Raw genomic sequence first — 23,905 nt, 5'->3', positions numbered from 1 at the left:
TTTTTTTTTTGGTTTTTCTCCGGTACCGGGAACCGAACTCACGACCTTGCGCTTGCCAGGCAGGCGCTTTTGCCACTGAGCTAAATCCCCAGCCCCTGTATGGCTTATTTTTATGTATTGTTGGAAAAGTAGGAAGAAAATGACTGAGTGGAGCCCCATTTTATTGACTTCATATAGGGAAAATTCAGTATGTTTTATTCTATCCAGTACAGATTGATTTGTAGACTTGAGTTTTATTACCAAGTTGCTGTCTCCAGAATAAAATACCCTCGCAGGGTTTGTATCCACCTACATTTAAAGAACATTTATGATAGGTCTAAGTGTGTCAGACTCTGAGTTCTTATCTTCAGAAAACTGCATTGTGGAGGATCCAAAATGCAAATAAATAACTGCTATATTTCATTATAAGTGCTGCAGTAGAATTATCCTTACAGTGATATGAAAATGCATACAAAGCTTCCTTTACACTTGTTCTTCTGGTGACGGTTCTGTCACTTGTTTATTGCATGAATATTTCTAAAATCTGCCACCGTCCCCCTTCACTATTCCTTCATTCTTGTTGCAATTGTTTTCTGTTCACATCCACAAGAGTGAGTCACCTGAAGCAAAAATTTGACCTGTCCTCTTCCTATTCAGGATTCCTCAAACACTTTCTCTCACATAGGACGTAAACTCCAAGTTTCTTCAAGGGTAAGAACTGTGAGGGCTCTTCTCATCTGGCTCCAGTTGGCTTCATAGTCTTACTGCTTACTCCTTCCCACGATCAGCTTACCTGCCAGCGCCATCCCTTCAACACATACAACTATTCGAAGTCTCGCTGTCCACTTTTTCACCTTGATGTTTGGACTGCTCCTTTTTGCCTTTTTAAAACCTACCTCAGGTTGGTCTTTAAAACTCAGAAGCCATTTGTTCCCCTCAAGGACATCTTTCACAATCCTCTGGAGCCTGGGTTAGGTGTCTCCTGCTTGCGTGGCCATCACAAGGTGTGTGTGCTCCTCTCGGGGCAGTAGTGAGGGGCTTTTAGTCTTGCAATCCATATCCTCCCCCTCGTTTGTAAAGCTTATAGAATCATGCAGTTACAAAGGACAATACTGTGTTTTTTGTTTTTAATCACTTATATGAACTCTTGGCTTTAAAGATAGTTGATGTGTTTCATCCTGTTAGAATTACTCTCCTTAATGGTTATTGTCTTTCCATAGAGCTATTTCTTGAGGTATCACATTTGAAATGGGAATAATCCTATCTTCACAGAGACAGAAAGAGGAAAAGCTGTAGAGATGCTGTTACCATTCTATATATAAACATCTGAAGTGTTTATGGTATAGAGATGAGCTAAAGGCATTCTGTTCTATCCAACAACAGTTACCTAGGAATTTCTTATAACATATTCCTCGTCTGCCTCTGTGTTACAGTGGTATTTGGTTTATCCAAGTAGCGTAATTTGTAGTATAGTTTCGCCTTCTAATACATGATGCCAAGAACCATTATCCTTGTGTCTCCATTCTTACAGGGCCTTATCTTACAGTTGGTAATTGATAAATGTTTGATGCCAGTGCTGTTAGAAGACAGTATTGACACTGAACTTTTAGTGCAGTGTGGCGTACTGTCTAAGAAGCAGAGAGAAAACACAACTTACCAGTATTTAATTTTTCTTTATCTGAAAATTCATAGAACATGCTGAGGGCCTCATGCCCTTGTGGATAACATGACACATCAGAGTATGGTGCAGTGGAAAGGACATATAATTGAAAGTCAGAACTTGGTTTTCTGCTCTCAACTAGGTGTGAAACCTTCCAATGCCCTTTTAAGCCTCAGTGTCTCATGAATAAAATAGTACTAGTCTGGACAGCATCAGGCTGCAGTGTTTTGTTTTGTTTTTTGACAAAGGTTAGGACTTCTGCACAGCCTCATAGATACAATGCTGCACAGTCTTATATATATGATGTTTCATTATAAATTTAACAAATTCTGTAAGTGAATGTTTGACTTCTTTCCCTGCCCAATTTTCTATCATGCTGCTAGTAAGTGGCAAGGTAACTTCCACAGGCCTCCCTCTACTCTTGCTTAGAGGAATTCTAGAGCTACCTGGGCTCTTGGAATTACAGCAAACCTGTTCTTGCTCAGTGAGAGTGGTCCAGCCTCCTGAAATTCCTACTCTGATAGATTTGGACTGAATAGCCAGAAGCAGTTTATCTTAACTTTCACCACTTTACACTATACTTTACACGACGTAAGTAATTGGAAGTAAACTTAATAAATTTTGGATAATTCAGATCAGTTTCATGATCTCACTTTTATTTCTGATGAATAGGTGCAGCAATATGTTAGTTATATTAAAAACATTAAGATATGTTAATATTCGTGGCTCTTCAATTATTTTAAAATACAGTTTTTCTTGCTGTTTGTAGAAAACTGCTAGAAACATGTACACAGGGAAGGTGCTGTAGCCTTGCTTCATACTGTGTGCACGTGTTAGTCAAGGTCCCGTTTGGAACAGTAAGCCAGAGCAGTGTCCTGTGATGAATGTTAAAGGACTGCGAGCGGGCGTGTGCACTCTTTCCTGCAGTATGAAGGACAAGGAAGCACTGGGTGGTTCATTGCTGTGACACGGTGGCTGACCTTCATGGAGCTCCTGTGTGTCTGTGCCTGTCATTAGCTCCATCTGTCAGCACGTTTCATCCTCATAATTGTCCTCTCATTAGAATGATACTACAGTGTCACATATTTTTAGAGCTGAGTATGCTGAATTTTATGAGGGTTTGTAAGTTCTTATTTGCTTCTGTAACAGGCTTGGACAGATTTCCTGCTGCTTAGTAAGCCCATGGGGGGGTCAGTAGAGGCAGTTGTGTCTGACAGTGATTAGGGGTTGGGTGCTGCCCTTCTCATACACCTGTTAGTGATCAGAGCCAAGGCAAAAGAACATAGTGTTTTTTGTGTGAGGATGTAAATGCAATTACTGATAGGTAAGGGTTTAGCTGTAGAACCAGTCCATATTTGAATTCCTGTGTCTTACTACTTACTGTTTAATCTTAAATTTTTGTGACTATACGATAGGGATAGCAGTAATGCCTTCTCCTTAGTGTTATGAGCATAAATGAGCTAATATGTTGGAACCGTGTCTGGCATCTGATTGGTAAGGAATGGCAAGTGTTCATGGTTCCTGCCATGGCAGTCATTCTCACTAATTGTCTCAGTCGGCAAGGGAGTAGCAACCTGAGACCCTAACATCCTTCGGTAACCGGGGCTGGGCATTCCATCCAGGGTGAACCCTCTCAGTTCAGGCTGCAATGTCATGGTTATTTCATTTTAGGTTTCTTTTTTGGGGGGTGGGAGCGGGTACCAGGAATCGAACTCAGGACCTTGCAATTGCCAGGCAGGCACTGTGCCATTGAGCTGTATCCCTGGCCTTTCATTTTAGTTTTTGTGAATTTTTTTTTCCCCCAGTCCTGGGCACTAGAGCCAGGGCCTCATGCCTGCTAGGCAAGCATTCTCCATCCCCAGCCCTTTAGGTGCTTGTTTTAGACCTACACATTCCCTGTTGTTCTCATCTCAGGTGGCTTAGAAATGTTTTGCTGTCATAAGTATAACTCAGTACTCAACACTCTCTACTTTATCTTTCAAGTTACCTCTAATTTTCATACTTACTATTTCTTAGGTAAGACTCTTCATATAAGTACTATTACATGATTTCTGGAGTGGAAGGATTGGAGGAGAGACCTCTAAAAAATGAGAAAATTTTCTAGAAATCTCTACTACAATAAGTGAGAAACCCAGAGAGGTCAAAGTGAATTTGACCTGTCATGGGGCGTGGGGAATAAACGCAGGAACTGAAATTGTGTGCCCTTACTGTACTTAGTTCCCCCACTTTAAAAAATATATAAGAACAAGTTATTTTCAAATGAGTATAGTGTTTCCTGATTTAATTTCTCTCTGTAAACAAAGTACAGTATTAAGTTGGGCATGTAACTAGCTTCTAAGTTTTAAAAATTGCTTTCATTTCTAAGTAAGGATTCTTTTTCAAAATTATATTGGAGACAGTAAAGCAGATACTATAGTGTCAATAACTGTTAGATCTTAAAATCAAGTTGAATCAAGATAGAGTAAAATACTAGTCATATGTATGTACAGTCTCTCAGATTAATGTCTGTAAGATGCAAATGAGCATGAGACTCCTTTTTCATTCAAGGTATACTTCCACAAATGAAGAAAACCTGTATTTACCCTGTAGCAAAAATAACTGCGCAGAAATACAGACCATTGAGAACTGACTGGAAACTCTTAGTGTCTGACTGAGTGTTCAGGAGCGGCGTCTCAGGTTTGCTGGCTTCTCAGTGTGTTGAGTCTATCCCCAGGCACTTTAGAAAGTTTCCTCAGTTGAGTTCTTTTTGTATTTGTGGTGCTTAGAGAAGTGATCTGATCTGTTCGATATCATGTGTGTTACTGGTAATTAATAGTTATAAAATAAAGTGAAATGTGAAGGCTGGCAGAACAAGCTTTACAGTAAATGCCTCAATTTAAGAATTGCTTTTTTTCGAGATCATTCAGTGTCAGCATTAAATCCCTCCATAGTTTAAAAGGTTTTTAGTATGATTGCTCGATTACTTACCTCTCTATGCAAGTTTATACTGTATTTCAGTTTATGAAAAGCAAAAATTGGTTCAACTTTCCATTGTATTTGAAATATTATGTAGTGGAATCAAGAACACTTCATTATTGTTCCAAAATTTCGAGAAGTGTCATTTTTCAAAATTTATTTTTAAATTTTATTTTAAAGAGAAAAAAAATTTCAAAACAAGATAATAGGAGAGTAGCAGTGGTTAATACAATACATATTATTATCTTTAGTTACTCAGAGTACAAGATAGAGGCATTTAATTGTCCAAGAAATGTCATTTTGATGAAGTTCTGTTACACAACAATTTCTCTGATTGTATAGGATGATATTTTACGTAATACGAGACATGGCTGAGGCTGAAAACAAAACTGAAGTCTTACTGTATGCTAAACGCTATGTTAAATTCTTTAAAATCATGGTCCTGGTTTCAGACATTCTGGAGGAACAATCCCTGAGCACTTTCACACCTACTGTGTTTAGGGTGCTGCAGCTCCCTCAGTAAATGTCAGAACTGAGCCCTGTTCAGGTGTTCTGTCTGTAAGGCTCAATTTCAACAAGCTTCATAAAAGCGTTAAGTGACTTTTAAAATTGCAAATAATGCAAGTATAACATCGCTTGATACAGCATAATTTGTTTTCTCATTTACAGTAAACTATAATTTGCACTATTTAATGTTTAAATATCTCCAGTCATTTGGGAATTAAATCCTGTAAATACCCAAGTTCATATTCTTCCAGTTGTAAAATTAGCTAATAATATCCTAATTCTGCACCAAGGAGAGAGAGACTGTGAATCACCTGAAGCAGTCTTCTGGATATAAAGAGGAAGAACCTATTAAGAGTCAAAACTTGATGGTAAATTATAATCTTCCAAGTTTCCGTAGAGGCCAAGGCCTTCTTAATATGTATACCTTTCCATTAAATGTATGTCGGGTCGTTTTATTGAAAGAAATCTATAAAAATGAAGAAACAGCCTTGTTAAAGTATCACCTCATACTGCTAAGGGTTGGGTGTGCCCCAGGGTGTCTCCTGGGACCGTGTTGAGGTGGTGGCACCTGTGGAAGGTGGGCCCTGGCAGGACTTGGTGAGATCATCAAGGGCAGTGCTCTTGGAAGAGATAAATGCATTTCTCACCAGACCCCAGGTAGTGCCCACGAGAGCAGAGTATGCTTCTGAATCTCACTGTCTTCGCGTCTTGCTGTGTGATTTCTCCTACACATGCTCGCAGCATGATTCGTGAGGCTGTGGTGTAGCCAGAGATGAACAGATGCAGATGCTGTGCTTGAGTCCCCAGAACTGTGAGCTAAATGAGCCTCACTCTTTATACATTGCTCAGCCCCAGTTGTTTTGTTGTAGAATCAGAAAATGGTCTAAGATACATGCCATAAATGTAGTTAGTTACTGTGGTACTGGGAGTTGCACCTAGGGCCTTTGCACTAAGCTACATCCCCCACCCCTTTTTCATGTCATTATTATTATTATTAATTATTAATGTTGTTGTTATTATTATTATTATCATGTTTTGTTTGAGACAGGGTGTCACTATGGAGTTTAGACTGGCCTTGAACTCACTACGTAGCCCAGGCTGGCCTCTAGCTCAAGACAGTCCTCCTGCCTCAGCCTCCCAAGTGCTGGGATTATAGGGTGCATCACCACACCCAGCTCTCATTTATTATTTTGACACAGTGTCTAAGTTGCCCAGGCTGGGTTCAAGCACAGGATCCTCCTGTTGCAGCTGTCCTGAGTGCTGGATTATAGGCACACACCATTATGCCTGGCTGAAAATTCACTTGCTTTAAGTGTACAGTTTAATAAGTCTTAGTAAGTTTGTACATTTATGCAGTTATCACCACAGTCTAATCGCAGAATATTTTCATCCTCTTAAAAAGAAAGTGCATACTCATCTACTACCAGTCCTCATTTCCATCACCAGGTGCCTACCTCTTGCTTTTTGCCTGCACAGTTGCCTGTTTGCATTTCCTGTCGGATGGGAAGCGGTGCATCCGCACGAAGGATGCGGCTTCTGAGCATTATCTTTTGAGTACTTGTCCCCTTGTTGCTGAGTAGAGTCCCATTGCACACATGGTCCACATTTTGCTTATCATTCACAGTTGATGGATGTTTCTGCTTTTTAACTACTGTGAGTAGAGCTGGTATAAACATTCATGCATGGCACTGGACATTTTTCATTCCTCACGGGTGGAATTACACGTCACAGTTGCCGAACTGCTTCCCAAAGTGCTTCGTTACATTCCCACAGGGGTTGAATGTATGTGGATGTATTTCTCCACTTTTTTTTTTTTTTTTTTTTTTGGTACTGGGAATTGAACTCAGGACCTCACATTTGCCAAGCAAGGCACCGTGCTGCTGAGCTGTACCCTGGCTTTCTCCACGTTGTCAGCTCTTGTTGTTGTCTGTCTTTGTGATTGTACTCATTCTAGATACCAAAGAAGTGACATTTTTGTGTGGTCTTTTCATCAGTTATTTTAGTTATTATAATTGTAGTTTGAAATTCTTATCAGCTTTAGACATACTGGGACAGATTTTTAAACTGTCATGATCTTTGTTGTGCTGCTTACTGCTTGCCCTGAAGGTTCTGCTCCATGCTGTGAGGTCTGAGAAACGTCTTTGAATTGTTTAAAATTTAGGGCTTTGGGGTAAAATCAAAAGAGATTTACTTGTCACAAAAGCCAGAACTCATCTTGATTGAGTGGCATATCACTGTAAGTTTTTTCTCCTTTAGCACTGAACTAGTTGAATTGAGATTTTTTTCATGCTATTACCTATTTGCTCAGCATTCTGAAAGTGTGATGGTAATTGATAAAATATTCATAAATAATTTTTTCTTCTTATATCAAAGTAAAAATGATCTGATAGCAATTAACTAGAAATCTGTGACACTCTATTTTTTAAAAATGGTATATATACCATTTATGGTATATGTACCACTTTAGATTAGGTGCTACACAGTATGAGGAAGTAAATATTTAATCTAGTTTGATACAGTAAAACACCTATGCAATGCTCCTATGCATGTGATCTTTTAGTTTTACTGACCGATGAGTCTCAGTTACAAGGTTGGCAGAATGTTAACAGGACATGTGTTTTGGGAGTAAGTCATGCCCAGTTCATCTTACGAAGTCGTTCAGACAGTTGAGAGGATGGCATAAATATACACATTCATGTTGAGAAACACTTCTTTGTGTTTTTTCTGTACCCCACACAGAGTGCCTCCCACTCTTCCAGGATAGCACAGAACCTCTTATATACAGAAGAAATAATAAAGTTAGATATTGCTATAATCAAATTTTTAAAAAAGGGACAACTCTTCTTAGGAATCTGGTTTATGAGAAACAAATCTCAGTTTGTCAAAGAATACATATATCTGAAATAGGTGATATGTTTTATTTTTATCTATACAAGTAGTTTAAAATGCTTTTTGCTTTTTAGTAGCAATTTCCACAAATTGCTTTTACTGCTATTATTTGGGGAAAAGACAACTCTTAGAAAAGTGGCACTGCTAATGGAAAACCTATGGCCAATCGTGCCTTTGGATAGAATCTGAATTCTGTATCTTAAATGCTCATGGACCTTGAGTAAATTACTTAACCTCCCTGAGATTCAGTTTACCTTTGTTTAAAATGAGAGTGATATTGTTGACTTTTAAATGGTTTTTAAGCTCTTAAGATAAATACTACCACAAGATATCATACCTCTATCTTGTACTCTGAATAATTACTGTGAAGACAACGATATGCAGTGTATTATTGTAACTGCCCTACTAACCTGTTTTGAAACTTTGTTTCATTGTAATTTTTGTCTTTTTTCTCTTTAAAATAAAAAAAGAATAAAATAAATACCACTTTTCATTTTGGCATGAGTAGTTTAAATTTGTACTGCACGCAGATACTGATCCTGTTTGTACTCTGTGAACCCTAGTAACTTAAAAATTGAACAACAAAATACAAAAACAGAGACATGATTTTTGGCATTGAACATCCTGTGTTTGAGTCTGGTTCTGTCACTTGCTGTCTTGTAATTTGGGGGAAGTTATTGAATTTATACATGTCTGTTTCTTTTTCTGTAAATTGAAGGATTACTTCAAGGATTACTTCAAGGATTGTTAGGAGGACAGATGCCATTGTTTAAGTCTAGGAGTCAGCTGCGCCCTACCTGTCCTGGTTGTAGTCCTTAACTAATAATAGCCGCTGACATTTCTTGAACACTGTTTATGCGCTATGCCCTGTCGTAAGCCCTTTGCATATATTTAATCATAATAAGAGGCTGTGGGATAGAGATTTACTATCAGAGAGATTGGTTGAAACCCACTTGTTCAGGGTGTGGTCTCCACCCTCTTTTATTATAGTGACTCCACCCCAAAACCTTAAAAGAAATTTCATTCAGCTTTTCCTTCACCTGGCTGTGGGCACTCAGGTGGTTGTTGAATGGTGCATTGTACTTGGCATATGTGGCTTGTTTCCTGCCTGGGCCGCTATCATGGAGCAGCAAATCTTAATAATGGGGAGGAATGGTTGTTGTTTATGTTGCTCATTTTTTTGTTGTTTGTTTTTGTTTTTCTTGCCGTACCTGGAATTGAACTTAACGACCTTGTGCTTGCAAGGCCGGCGCTGTGCCGCTGAGCTAAATCCCCAGCCCCTGTTGCTCATGTTTTAAGTTAGCAGTTATGCTTCTCATAGAAACAGGAATAGATTTCAAGAAATGCATTCTTGTGTGAACATCAGAATGTACTTACACAGACCTAGATGACACAGGTCAGTCCCTCCATCCGGATGTAACCAGGAGACATGGTAAATGCAAGAAAGATGAGGCTGTGGCTGGTGTAACTAACTGGGTCTGTGGTTCTACAGTGAACATTTAAAAAAAATGAGTAGTACTGCACAAAACAATAATATCGGTACTTGTATAGTCAATGCATAAACCAGTAACAGTAGATGTTCATTATTATAATCAAGTATTACATAGTGCACATAACTGCATGTGCTGCTCTTTTACACAACTGGCAGCACAGTAGGTTGTTGACAGCAGCATCACTACAAACCCCTGTGTAATGAATGCATTGTTCTATAGTGGCTGTAAGGTTACTAGGCACTAGGTACTTTCAGCTTCTTTGGAGTCTTATAAGCTTCATTTAATTGTCGAACATGGTGATGCTAATGTGACCTGTTATTAACCAGTGTGTCAGTAGCACATGACGGTATTTGTTTAGTCTATTGGAAGTCTTGTAAATTTACTGAGTAGGTCAGTTTTGGTTATTTTTAACTGAGTAAATAAAATTCTCATAAAATGTATGTTTTGTTAGGAAAATTAGGACTGATGTTGATAAATTCCTTAGACTAAGTAGGATGGTTAATACTCATTTTTTTAAAAAAAAATTTTCCTATGTAAGTTTGATTCACCAAACAGAAACAAAGTGAGTGAAGACACTTTAAAGTGAATAACACTGTTAGTGGTCTTTTATTATGTTTCTCTGATTTAGGAGCTGAAGAAGCCAACCCTTAATTTTTTTATCAACCTTTAATTTTAAATAATAAATTGCTTTTATCAGAAATCCCAAAAATTATTGAGTAGTGTTAAATTCTGTGGATTTCACTCTTAACAGCTTTATCACTTGGGAATTAATGTTGTAGATTTGTTAATTAGAACTTTAGTATTTACCCTGTACTGTATAATGTGTTTTGCTCTTCTGTTTAATTGTTCAAGTAAGATATATTTGAATTACTTTCCTATGATTAGTAAAAATAATTAATGATCTTTTCTTTCTTCACTAGCAGAGTCTCGCTAGTTCATGATCCAAGATTAGGTTAAGAAAAATAGAAGTTAAATTCTCTTTGAGGTGTCATCTTGGGAAAGGTTGCTAGTCAAGCAGTACCTTGATAAATAAATCTCCGAGAACATACCACCATGTGCCGGCAAGTTGGAAAATGAGCAGTCCTCGTCAATTATGCAGAATGGTGTTGGTTTGCATTGACAGGAATGTTCTCATTAAAGTTGGGCCAGGAAAAAACACTCCTGTATTCTGCTTCTCCTTTTCGCTCACATGTCAGTCGCCCAGTGCGGACAGCCAGGACCTGGGAAGGGAAGACAAGTCAAGGTTGTGTTGGGCCCCTTGGCTGTCATGAATTTTTTTCCCCTCTTAGCTTTTCATCTGTGTTTCTTTAGTTTAGGTGATGTTTGCAACTGAGAGCGAATCTGATGAGCTCGCCTGAGTCCAGTGTCTGGCTTTGGCTCACTGTAGGGGAGGGGAGCATGCGGGATCAAGTCGCACGGATGCATGGCTGGGGTCCCTCTCCAAGGTGGCAGGGCTTCGGTCTTTGTACTTAGTGGTTGGCAGCTGACTGCAGTATGAAAGAGGGTGTATGTGGAGTCAAGGAGATTATGATTTTAATCTTTAAATTTAAGATTTAGTTCCTTAATCTTTAGCTGGTAGCAATGATAGCTTGAAACTTGAGAGTTAGTGAAGACCCCCCGTGTCACACTGTATCTACTAAGCATTGCTACCTCTGAGGGTCACTTTTCTGGTCTCATTGAGGACTGAAGGGTAAGAGCAAGGAGTCGTTGGGTGAGACAGCTCATGGCTGCTTCTTCCTCTCCCGTGGCCAAGCCTTGCTTGTGCCTCTGAGGCCAAAAGAGCTCTCCTTGTCTTCTAGAACTTGGAGTTCTCCCAGCTGCACCGCAGAGTTGCTTGGCAGGTTCCTTTCCTCCCTTCCCTTCCTCTCCTGTGAACCAGTTGAATTCGTTCCATCACCACCTAGCTCAATTTAAGTTACCCTCTGCCACAAGAATCCTGTTTGGAATGTTGTTTTCATGGTCAGTTGGTATATTTGAGTATTTTGATTCTTTAGCTCCTTTAGTTTTCCTGTTGTCCTGTGGTGTGTGTCTTTCTATGTACCCTTTTATAACGTAAGAATTTTTGAGTTTTGTTATTAAACTAACTTCTTAGCTGAAAGTTTCTGTAGGAAAAGCCTAATTTATTTTCCTAGTGAGTGTTTATTAAATTGATTCTGAGCAGTTGTAGTTGAAGTCCTTACAGCTGGCCTCATCTGCTCATAGGACTTTTCCATGAGAAAATGTACTCGGAGCCACTTAGCTTAGTGCCGTACATTTGGTTCCTTCTTGAGGATATTAAATTCCATTTTCTCTGAATTTTAAAAAATATTGTTTTTATCACAAGTGTAAAAGTAATGTGCCTGTGATAGGAGAAGTGGAAAATGCAGGTAAGTACCATAAAAATTAAAATCATACAGTTGTTCTACTGTTAACATTAGGACTTTTCCCCAACAAAAATAGGATCATCTTTCATTTTTTTATATTCCTGTTTAAAGTGCTTTTTCATATCACTAAATGCCCTTTAAAACCATAATGTCAGTTACTCTGATACTTCGTTGTATGAATATGCCTTAGTTGTTAATCCATTCCCCTATTAGCATTCGTATGTTGTTGGGCTGATCTCTTACTTCTTTAATAGCTTTAGCTTAGAGATCTCTAAGTAAACAAAGGAACGTTTTCAGGTATTTGAGGCATCAGTCCTCATTGGTTCCCCTAGCCCCGTCCCTCTTCCTTCATCCCACTCAAGCTTCTCACTGGAGACTCTCCCTGTGCCCGCTCCCTGCGCTAGAGTATTCTGCAGGGCGGTGTCCCCGTACCCGGCGGGAGCCGGGCCCCCTCACGTGTGCTTGACTCCCTGCTCAGGCTTTGGCTCCCTACAGCACACAGGTGCGCCCCACTCCTGGCCACCCCATCTGTCAGGCTCCCCCATGGGAGTTGGCACCTCGCTTTGGGGCCCCTGTGCTTGTGCCCATCGAGTGGCTCTAGCTCTGACTTGTTCAGAAGAAGTAGGGGGAAAAGGGAATGAGCTGGGGAAGATGAGAGTGCTGGTCAAGGGTGCTGGGTCACGCCAGGTATGTGTGTGGATATTGGAGTTCCGCTCCTCTCCTGGACTCCTGAACCTTCATGGGAAAAGTGATATACAAGCATAACCCAGGCGCGTGCGTCTAATACCAGCTCGGCCGCATCTGCTTTTCCTGGGACCCCTCATCACTCAGGTTGTTTAAGTGCACATTTTTTACCTTCCTTACTGTCCCTCATCCCTCAAATTCCCAAACTTCTAGGTCTTAGTGAATGAGATCCAGATTATTCAACATGAATGAAAATGTTTTGGTACTGAAAATGTTTTGGTAGTTTTAGCTTTGTATTTTTGTGTGAAATTCTTCCTGCATTTGGCTTTTAGTACACTGTATTTTTTTTTTTTTTTTTAGTGGTACACGGTATTGTTCCTGGTCTCTTCTCACCTATGTGATGTTTCAAAGTCTCCTTATTTGACTTTGATTCTTCTCTTCATTTGAATATTTATCCTTATTAATATTTTGTTCTTAGTTTCTCTACGCTACTCAGTTTCCCTAGATGATCAGATTGACCACCTAACATCCAGAAACCTAGTTTTTGCTGCCGAGTTCCAGATGCTTACCTTCTCAACTCTTGAATTCTAGCTATAATCCCTGGCCATTGCCCCCCCACCAAGTACCGGGAATCAAACTCACGACCTTGCGTTTGCCAGGCAGGCGCTGTGCCGCTGAGCTAAATCCCCAGCCCCTCCTGGCCATTGTTTTGTTTTCAAACCTGCTGTTTAATTGTTTTCAAACGTGCTCTTTAATTTCTTGTGGCGAGTGGCACCAGCACAGCCCCAGGTACTTAACTAGTAATTGTTGTCTTCATCTCTCGTCCATGCCCTCAAGTAAATTTCCTTTTCTTACAGTTTTACCTCACTGGTAATGCTCCTTTCAAATACTCTGATTGACACTGTAGTCACTTGATTCTGTCTTTGAATATTTTTTCTTTGGATTTTTAACCCTTTAGAGGCAGATTGTTCCCTAATAATTTTTGTTCATTGAATTAATGAGAATGCATTTAAATTCCTTAATAAACTTGAATCAGTGTTTTAGTACATCACTAACTGTCTTTTCTTGGACAGTAGCACCTTGGTCATGCTCTGTGATTTGGCCCGTCATCCCCTAGTCATAGGGTTAATAGAAGGCAGGGCATGGTTTGAGGTCATGATGGGATGATTTTAAGTGGCTTGAGCTTTAGTTATAATGAAGGGAATCTTTGATAATTAGCTAGATTTTAGTATCTATTTATGGAATGTGTTTTTAGAATTGGCGTTTTGATCCCAGTATTAAAGGCTAGCTAGATACATATTTTAAAATTGAATTCTAGAACTCTATTTTCTTCCTCAAAAAGTCATATTCTCTCCCCAGTAAGATACAACTTTTTAAAAATGTATTTTCATTTGCATTCTATTTGCACTTTAATTTCTATAGTAAACTTCTGGTTGTGATCCTGATAATGATTGGAAGAAACAAATGACAAAGTAAGGAAGTTGCAAAGATAACTTTGCTTACAGTTAATAATATTTATAACAGGCTTCAATTTCTTTCTCCAATTAGGATATTTTTGAGGTAACCTCCAAATAACAACTGAAATTATAGGGGGATTGTTTTTAATGATTGAGTTAAAAGACTGTGAATCCTGCCCATAGTGCTTTTAGTTTTAAGAAAATTTTGATCAGAAGAGTTAGGGACTTAGTAACATTATTTTGGAGTGGTAGTATGTTTGGAAGAGTTAGAAGCTTATGACATTTTCTCAGACCACACCTTTCTGTCTGACATCATCATTACTCAGAGTTTATGTTGTGCTATCACGTAAATGATTTAGTTTTCTACTTTGCTTATCAAGTCACTTGAGCGCTTGCCATTCTGTAGGCTGTACCTTCTGTGGGATAGATGTGTGTATGTATTTACTGGGATTCAGAAATGTTGAACAACGTATTAAAGTGGAAGACTGTACATTAAGAGTAGACTAGGCATCATTTAAGTGGAGTAAATGAGAATTGCTCTTCATGTAGTAGAAACAAGGCTTGTCAGGAGCAGTTAGAGTACTCAGAGACATCCCTAGATGTTTAATGGACAAGTTCGAGGGACAGTGGTTCCGAGAAAGAAACCGTGAAAATCTGTTCGATATTGAATACATTGAGATCTTTACTTTGGAATTATAAGTTGGGTGTTTTTTTTTTTTTTTTTAGTTTCATACTAACTTCAGTTTGAGATTCATCTGAAGGCTGTCAATTTTAATAGTTTTAAGTGGCTTCTAAATATTTCTTTTGCCTGTTTCAGCATTGTGTAAATAGAAGTCCTGGGAATCCTTTTGGAATGTCGTCCGAGACAACATAACTTTGAGGGTTAAAGGTGTAAGTTTTTTTTACTGGTAGATTAATATTTTATTCTGTTTTGTTTAGTCACTTTAACTTTGTTGTATTAATAGCCTGGTAATTTTTTCCCTTTAAATTAAACTTTTAGGTATATCTTTATGACAGTGCAACTCATATATTTTAAGTATCTGGGCAAATGATAATTTGGATATTGACAGCTCCATTTTTACTAATAAACTACAAACAATTGTCAACAATATAAAATGGTTATTAGGAAAAACACACTTATCTGCATGGCTGCTTTTTATGTATTTTTGTACCTTCTGTGCAGACATTTTTAGCTGCCTTGTTGCTTCTGCTCTCTTTCATAGTAGCACTGCACTTTTCTTTTCCCAGATTGATCTGTGAAAAATCCCCTCTGTGGCCATATAGGTCATCATCTGTATAGATGTTTTAATTATTAATTTGAAAATAGTTCAGCTATATCAGTTTGAATATAAGGTAATTGAGATCTAGAGATATTAAAATGTACAATGAACTGGTATTTTCATGGTGTACCTAGTAAATAGCAGACGCTTCACATTGCAGTTCTTCCCATTTCTGGTGGCTCAAGGGAAGAAAGGTAAGGCCCAGGTCTGAGGCTGTGTGTGTGTATGTGTGTGTGTGTGTGTGTGTGTGTGTGTGTGTGTGTGTGAAGCAGGTCGCATCCACAGTCCAGTGCCCTTCCCATCCCTCTTAGACAACGTCACTGACTGAGGCATTGGGAAACCAAAGGCTAGAAAATCGAACACTAAATAGGACAAAGGGTATTTTCTGATGATTATTTTTAAAAAGCTCAGACAAGTACCTTTGATTAAATAGCTATTAAATCCCTACTAAAACATAACTTGGAACATTCGCATCACATATAAAAACATTTTTGCCTATGGATGATGCATATACCAAAGAAAGCTATAGAAGAAATAGTATTTGTATCAATTTAGAGATGGAAAGGGCCCCCAAGTGCAGCAGTACAGGCTTATCTCCTCTTCTTAGTTTTTTCTCCCCCACTCCCTTATCTCAAGAGATGCTTTAACCTCTTGCCTTGGGGATATTCATACTTTTACGACATACAATCCTGAAAACAAAGGTAGATTATATTTGTCCTAGTTCATAATTTTCCTCTGATATTTGTCAAGTGGGCTAAAGAGCAGACTCTGATTATCTTTTTGTGTAATATCTGGTATTTGTGAAAATTAAAAGCGTGCTCTTCAGAGTTTCTTAAATGAGATTCAGAAAAATTAAGCATGGGTAAGTGGTTAGAAAAATTGCATCTTTGACTACGCTATTATAGTATATCCATTGGTTAAAGAAACTGGGTGCTTAAAACACGTTTGCAAATCTGGGTCTCCCTTACCTTGCTTGTGGTTATTTGTGAACTCCCAATCTCTTATCTAAGCACTCAATCTAATTAAACTATTGATAGCTACCTTATTGAAGTAAGACACCTTCTCTTTACCCTCTTGATACTTGAGCTACTGCTGTTCTGAATGTGATGACCTAAGGGGTAATCTGATCACCGAAAAGTAGCTTTTCAAATTGCTTTTCAAAGATACTCTTTTCTAGAATTCCTAAGTGGTGCCTGTTTCCCATTTCATCATCTAATTATCTGGGTTTTAGTGTTTGTTCTTCTGATACCATCATATTCATTACAAATTATTTTCTTAGGAGCGAGAACTGACGTAGACAGATAACAGGTAAAGGTAATCCTTTTCTCTATAGAATAGTCCTCTCCTTTCTCACCCCTTCTTCCCAGTCTTCCCCGTCAGCCTCCTATTCTGTCTTCTTCTCCTCCCTCTACATTTTGTTTATCTCAGTGTATTGAAAGCCACAAAATTAGAATGATACTAGGAGGTAAGTGAGGAGGAGGTAAACTTTTCCTGTAGAGTTACCATTTGGTGATAGGACTGTGAAACACATTTTGCTTCTTAACTAATTTAAATTACTTTGGAGTCCCATATACTCGGGTTCACATTTTGGTTTATAAAAATAGTACATATCCTTGTGAGGGAAAAATAATGCAATATCAGTGACTAGACAGCACCGTGGAAAATGCTGTTTTCTCCCATACTTCTCAGAGATAATCACTGTTGTGTCCATGTCTCCTTCTAAACATCTATTTACATAAGCTACATTATATCATATATTAGGTATATTGATTTTGCATTTACAACTTGTTCGTTTTCCTTTTAGATCAGTCTTCAGTAGGTTAGAAAGTACCTAAAGGAGTATACCTTTCCATTTTAATCTGCTTGACATTAAATTCTAATATCTCTGATTCTTCTTTTTCTCTTTTAATTTTATTTTTATTGCTTTCTGGGTAATGTTCCTTTTTTTTTGATTTTGGCAATCTTTACCTTTATAGTGGCTCAAAGTTCATTTGTAAAGATAAAAGGACAAATAGATGACATGATATAGCAAGTACTAGAGATAGAAAAGACAGAAAATGGTACTTGTATCTTACAGCTTCATTCTTTTCAGAAAAGTAGTTAGTTATATGTTCTGCCAAGAATGGCAGTGTTCACATAAATTAGGAATTAAAGCTTTTTTTTTTATTTTTTATTTTTTATTTTAAAGAGTAAAAGAAGGATAACATAGTAATAGGGGGGCTTACCAAATTACAGACAAAGTGGTAGGAAATTATCAGTGGTTGTTGTTTTATATATTGTTACCTACAAGATAGTTTCTCAGGAAAACAAATAGACAAATAATAGTGAGCTACAGACAGAAGTGGTAGGTTATTCTCAATGATTGTTGTACTATGATATCTTCAGAGTGATTTCTAAAGAAAACAAGTAGAGCTATACATGAGCGACCAACTGAATATTCATTGACTGTTCTCAATGGTTGTTTTGGGAAACACATAGTAATAAACATACATCCATTTACAAAATAGCATAGGAACAATACAAACATTACAGTTATGGACAGATTAGTAGGAATATATCAGTGGCTGCTGTAATATATGGTGATATCTTCAAAGTGGTTTCTCAGGAAGACAGAGATACGCAAGAAAGATCTAACAAGTAGTTACAGCCTAAGGGTTGTCAAAAATAGCGTATTACCTCCTCAGCAGTGACTCCTTTCACTGAGGTGTGACGGCTGGAAGGAAGGCCAAGATTGAAAAGAAGGACCGAGAGACTTGCACCTGTGTCTAGCAACAGGCTGTTTTCTTTTTCCTCTATAGTCATGATTACCCGGGGCTCCTCGATGGAGATGACAGTCTGGCCAGAGGGAGAAGGCAGACCATGCCCCAGGCCCCCTCATTCCTGTTAGACTAACCGGTAGGATGGGTCTGAGCTCTGGGGCCTCCACCTCAGAGGGCAGACTGATCTCCGGTGATCACCTTTACATTCAGGGCATGGCCGAGGGGGCTTCTTAGGACAGTTCCTCTTGAGGTGGCCTGGCTTTTAAGAGTGGTGGCAGATGAATGTAGTTGTCGAGTTCTTCTTGGGGCCCCAAAAATCAGACTTGGGGTCTGTTTCTCTTGGTGCTGCAGCAAAAGCAGCTGCCTTTTCTCTGCCTCTTTGTTTTCTCTCCTTGGCCTCCTCCTCGTCATGGCTATAGGATACTGAGGAGGCAATCCTTACTAACATCTCAAGCTTGTAAGAAGAAAATTTAAAATTATCCTTGCTCCTCCCAGGGAAAGTGTAGTAAGAGGTCATTGTAAGACTGGTAGATCTATTGCTGAAGATAAGAGATGAATGCCCTGAGGGCAGAGCACGGGTCATCTGGAATACAAAAGCAGACTGTGAGTCAGCTCTGGCTGGGTAGGAGCACTGCAGAGACTGACTGTATTTAGACCTCTCTGAAAGTAGTAGCAAAAGCACTGATAAAATTGCTTACTGTTGCTAGGCACCAGAGAATGAATTTCACATACTTAACAGGAACCCAGCTATTGGCTGTAAAACGTGAATCAGGATTTCAGTCTCCTTTCACAATGTGGAACAGTGTTTTTTCCCTCCTTGAAACAGATTGCCATGTAAGAAGATTCTTACTGGGTATCTCTAGGGCTACCAACAAAATGTTACTTGAGCCTATTTTCTTTGGCTCCTATAAATGTAGGCAGCACCTTTTTAAATACAAACTAGGCATTGTCTTATTAGATAAATGTTACTACTGAGCATCTTTTTGTTTTTTATGTGCATTAAGAACATACTGGCTGGCCGTGGTAGCACACACCTGTAATCTGAGGCAGGAGGATCACCTCAAGGTTTAGGCCAGCCTGGAGTACATGGTGAGTTCAAGGTCAGCTTGAACTACATAGTGAGACCCTGCCTCAAAAAACATAAGTAAATAAATAAATGTACAAAAAAAAAAAAAAGAATATACTATATTTTTTTCCTTTCTATGGGCACTATAATTGAACTTGGCCTTGTGGTTTAATCTTACGTAGCAGAAATACGAAACAGAAACAGCTGTCACATCAAGTGTGCCATGTATTTTGTATGTCAGAGGTAAAAGGGAAGGTATGTTTTAATTTTGATAGCACCGCTCTGCGAATTGTTCTTGACCCATGGTCCCAAGATAAGAAGGTGGTTCTTCTCTTCCTCAGGCTATGTGTCCCATCCTTTCTTGATCTGTGAGGTTGGACAGACAGGAGGTTTGGTGTTTTCCAAAAGGGTTTGACCCCAGCCCCAGGGGGTGTGATCTCACAGGCCAGATTTCTGCTTGGAATGAGGAGAAAGACTTTAGGCTGGAAGGGATTTTTAGAATTGCTTCACTGTCCACTCCACGTTTCTGCCACCACCACTGTCTGTGCTACACACACATCCAAAGAAATGAAGTTTTCAGAGGTGATTCACACTAAATTCGTTTTAAGAACATATGCCTCCCAAGGCAGAGTCCTGAACATCTTTGGAATTTACATTTAGGTTCATAGCACCTCCAGTTCTCTCCATATGATATTTGTTTATGTAACTGGGTGGTCTATTCTGATAGTATTTTTAAAACAAAAGAAATGAGTTGCAAAGAGTTGATGCTTACAGTTAGAGACACTTAATGACTTATGGTTGAAATGGCACTCATGTACAGAAAAAGAAGTTAAGGCCCTGTGAGGTATTCTCTGACAGTGACAGTTGCCTTCACTCTCACTCACTGCATGCCTCTCTGTTAAAGCAACCCATTTTATCCTGTGGATTGTTGCAGGAATATCTAGCTATCAGTCCTTTTCCTGAAGATTGCATTCTGCTCTCTGTGAGTACCATGCTGTAATTACACTGAACTTCAGCATGCCAAGGACTCACCTGCTTTTTATTTTTTTATTTTTTATTTTTTATTTTTTTATTTTTTGAGACAGCTTCTTACTATGTAGTCCAGGTTGGTCTGAACTCAGTATGTAGCCCTGGTGGTCTCAAACTTGTGGCAATCCTCCTGCCTTACGTGCTGGGATTACAGGTGTGGGCCACCATATCCTGCTGTCACATTTTTAAAAATTTGGTCTACTAGATAAGCATTATTGCATTCTTTTGTATATGAAAACAAAGTACTGCCCAACTCATTAAAACATATGAGCACCTAATTTTTTATTAGTGTTGGTTATTGTTTCACTAAAAAGTTTGCAATGCATTGAATTGGGTACACATTTTTAAAATGTTAAATTTTTTTAAATTAACTGAGTCTGAATTATCCAGTTAGTAGAATTATTCCTGTGGTATCTATGTTCCTTCATTTACCTTTTCTATTTTTAATGAACATGATTGTTCAATTAATTCAAAATTTAAAAGGGTTAGGGGCAGCTAGTTACTGGAGTTCGGCTCTGCCATTAAGTGTAACAAATTGGTTGTTGCTTACCTAGGCCTTTTTAACCCTGTCTTATGGTCACACATAAGTGAGATTTTCAATCTAGGTGGCTTGATCTAAGATTTGAGATTTTAATTTTAAGGTTATGTTGTATCATAATATGATTTGTAAAAATATGAAGGGAGTCACAGGAAAGTTGTGAAATAGTGGACAAGATTTTATTGGACTAGAATAATTAGTATGGTTAAAATAAGGAACAAAAGAAATGGAGGTAGGAAGGCTGTTAGTCATTATTAAATTATTCTATTTTTTCATGTGTATCTAAACCATTCTCATGTTCTCACTCTTGAAATAACATTAAAAAATAATGTGTAGGTGAAAAAAGTTTGGAGTAAAGTGATATTAAGTCAGAAAATTCTCCTTAATTTCTCTGTTACAGCTTTATCTGTATCTGGTCTTTACCTGTCTTTTGTCCCTTAGATGTAATTATCTGAAATATTTTAAAATTTCTCAGGATTCTAATTTTTAAGCTTCATATCTGTGTTCTGTTGGATATGGGAAAGTAAGTAGAGCCTGGAGACAATAAGATCTGTATTAGTAAGGTTTCTTTTTGCTTGGACAAAATACCTGACACCTGAAACTTAATGGAGGGGCAATTATTTGGCTCACAGTTTAGTGTGGTTCAGTCCATGGTTGGCTGCCCCAAGGCAGACATTGAATGGTGGAAGGACCTGGCAGAGGAAGGATGCTCAGCTCATGGCAGCCAGGAAATAGAGGGAGGTCGGAGCCAGGGACAAGAACACACCATGCCAGCGACCTACCTCTCTGATTAGGCCCACCTCCAGCACATCTGACTTTCCAGGGACATTTTAGATGTAAACCATAACAGAATCTAAGCATAGACCTTGTGTAGGAACAGTAAGGAGTGGCTTATTCATCCTGCAGTGGTGAGAGTACTAGACAGGAACTACTTTAGATGGAATTGTACTTCTTCATTCTTTCCCTGTATCTTTAGGTGTTTCACAAATTTATTTTCTAATTTAAACTTCAATGATAACTATGGTTCACATTTTTATGAATATTAGTATCTTTAAAAAAGTAACTCCATGAAGGATTTATCACCTGGGATTCCTATTTTACTTTTATTTATTTATTTATTTATTTATTTATTTTTTTGGTAAAATATACCAGTGCTGTAGTAGTTGTGTACATGTTTTAAAATAAAGAAATCCCTAGGGTCATGGTTTCCAAATGTCAAATTCGTCTTTAGACGGATTTTTGAGTTCCACTTGAGTCTCACTCTCATATTTATGATTTAGTAACCCTGGGGTGAAGCCCCTGACTTTATATTTCTAACAAGTTCCCAGTACTGCCACTCCTTAATACTGCTGCTCTTTAAACTGAATTTTGAGAGCCACTGCAATACAGTATTGATTCCAGAAGTTTGAGACAGAGCTAAATCTGATCTGTGTCAGATGAACGCTGAGTAGCTTGTAGCTCAGAGTAGAGCAGCAGCAGTGATCTTTTAATGTAGTGTTTGTCTTTTACTTTTTTCACAGATTGGTGCTTATGATCAGCAAATATGGGAAAAATCTGTTGAACAGAGAGAAATCAAGGTAACAAAGTATTTCATGCTATCCTAAAACATAATTCTATAAATTTATTAATCACATTTCATTTAATGCCCTTCCACATACTTTCAAGATAAAAATTTATATTCTTCTAAATTTTTAAATAAAGTGGTAAACTTTTTCTGATGATCTAGTCATGTGTCTTCTAAGTTTTTTCCTTGTGAGTGTCTTTCCATTCTCTTAAAGTTCAGTTTCTAATGGTTATTTTCTTGTCAGCTTTTTTCCTTTTTCACTTGTCGCCTTATACTTCTAGTTTGCTTTTCCTCCCCTTTGATGCTGTCGCTGCTCTGTGCAGTTTATTAAGCTGGTAAGTGTTGAGGCTCTCCTGTGTGCGTGGTCCCTGCAGATGCTGCTCTCTTAATTGACATCTGCTTTCTGGTGCTACTAACAGAGTGACTTGGATGCACAGTCTCTGAGCCGTTGGCCAAAGCCTTCCGGACAGTAAAACATTAATGAAAGTGTTTTTACCACAGGGGTGAGATCATTCTCACAGGCTACTTTGCTAGCATGAAAACCATTTTTAAACTACATTTGTGTTTCTTAGCACTTTTCTGGTAATAGGGTTTATGTTTTTTTTTTTTCATTTGCATAGATACTAATCAGTGTGTTCCTGCACGAGCTAAATGTAATCTGGGCCCAGATAATATTACTTTAGTTATTTGACATTTTCTGTTTTGTACAGAAAAGTTTGCATTAGATCGAAAACTAGTGTCTATACTATCTGCTAAAAAAAAAATCTGTCAGTGTTTAGACAACTTAGTTATCTGTAGTAAAGAGTAAGACTTGTGACATTTGATTTTAATCTTCAGTTTTATGAAGAATTAATACATTTAACAAAGTTATGATGTTAAGTACAAGATTATGTAGTGAGTTCAGAAATATGAAAGAGGTTGCAGTTTTGTAGAAGAGATACGTAATTCTAAACGAGGTGTAACTTCAGTTAAGAGCTGCATGTGTAAGTCTGTATAGAGGAGTCCAGAGGTAGGTAGCCTTGTAGAGGTTATGGAAGATTTTGTAGGGGGAGAGTTGGAATAGCAAAGAGGTCTAATACTACTTAACAGCTTTTCTCTGACAACTGAAACAACTTCAACTACTAGGCCAGGGCCCTTGAGTTCTCTGGGAGGTCCTGCTACCTATCACGTGGTATATGTGGATGTTTTGTAAAATTTAAAAACCAGAAAATACAGACATAATTTGCTAGATTTTGGAAGCCAGAAATTGCTACATTATTTATATGCTTTCCCCATTTTTAAAAGCACTGTTACTGTAGGAAGTTACTGTAGGGAGGGACTCGGTTAGTTGCTGTGTGGTGCTGTAGGATGACCATAGGGAAAGATAGGACCTATAACTATTTTCTAAAATGTGTCCCCCGTTAAAGGTAATACTATATGAAAGTCACTGAAGTGCTGAGATTTACTTTTGTTATTTTGAATTAAAAGAGTCAGTTTGGTCAGGCACAGTGGCACATGTCTGTAGTCCTAGACACTTGGGGCCCTGAGTCAGGAGGACCATGAGTTGAAGGCCGTGTAGCAAGACTCTCAGTTTAAAAAAAACCACACAAATAGATAAAAAATAAACTGCAAGAATCAATTTGTTGACAAGTCTGAAAAAAAACTTCCATTCTTGTTAAACATTATCATGGAAGCAAATTATA

The 23,905-nt window shown here is 38.3% G+C and overlaps 1 protein-coding gene across 5 annotated transcripts in view; it reads left to right on the top strand.

Annotated features, from left to right (window-relative positions):
• The window catches only part of Phtf2 (putative homeodomain transcription factor 2), a 98,277-nt gene that overhangs the window by 33,359 nt on the left and 41,013 nt on the right, over positions 1-23,905 (top strand). For 4 of the 5 annotated variants that reach the window (XM_013510512.1, XM_005377208.1, XM_005377206.2 and 1 more), the window contains 2 exons: positions 22,180-22,236; positions 22,547-22,558. In XM_013510512.1, the coding sequence (XP_013365966.1) occupies positions 22,180-22,236; positions 22,547-22,558 (69 nt within the window). The remainder of the gene's footprint in view (positions 1-22,179; positions 22,237-22,546; positions 22,559-23,905) is intronic. The other variant, XM_005377207.2, reaches the window with a different exon arrangement.

The sequence above is a fragment of the Chinchilla lanigera genome, unplaced genomic scaffold, assembly GCF_000276665.1.
Source record: "Chinchilla lanigera isolate Chin_1 unplaced genomic scaffold, ChiLan1.0 scaffold00009, whole genome shotgun sequence".
In the NCBI taxonomy this organism is placed as follows: Eukaryota; Metazoa; Chordata; class Mammalia; order Rodentia; family Chinchillidae; genus Chinchilla; species Chinchilla lanigera.
Note: the sequence above shows the minus strand (reverse complement) of the source record. Positions and strands in the feature narration are given on the sequence as shown.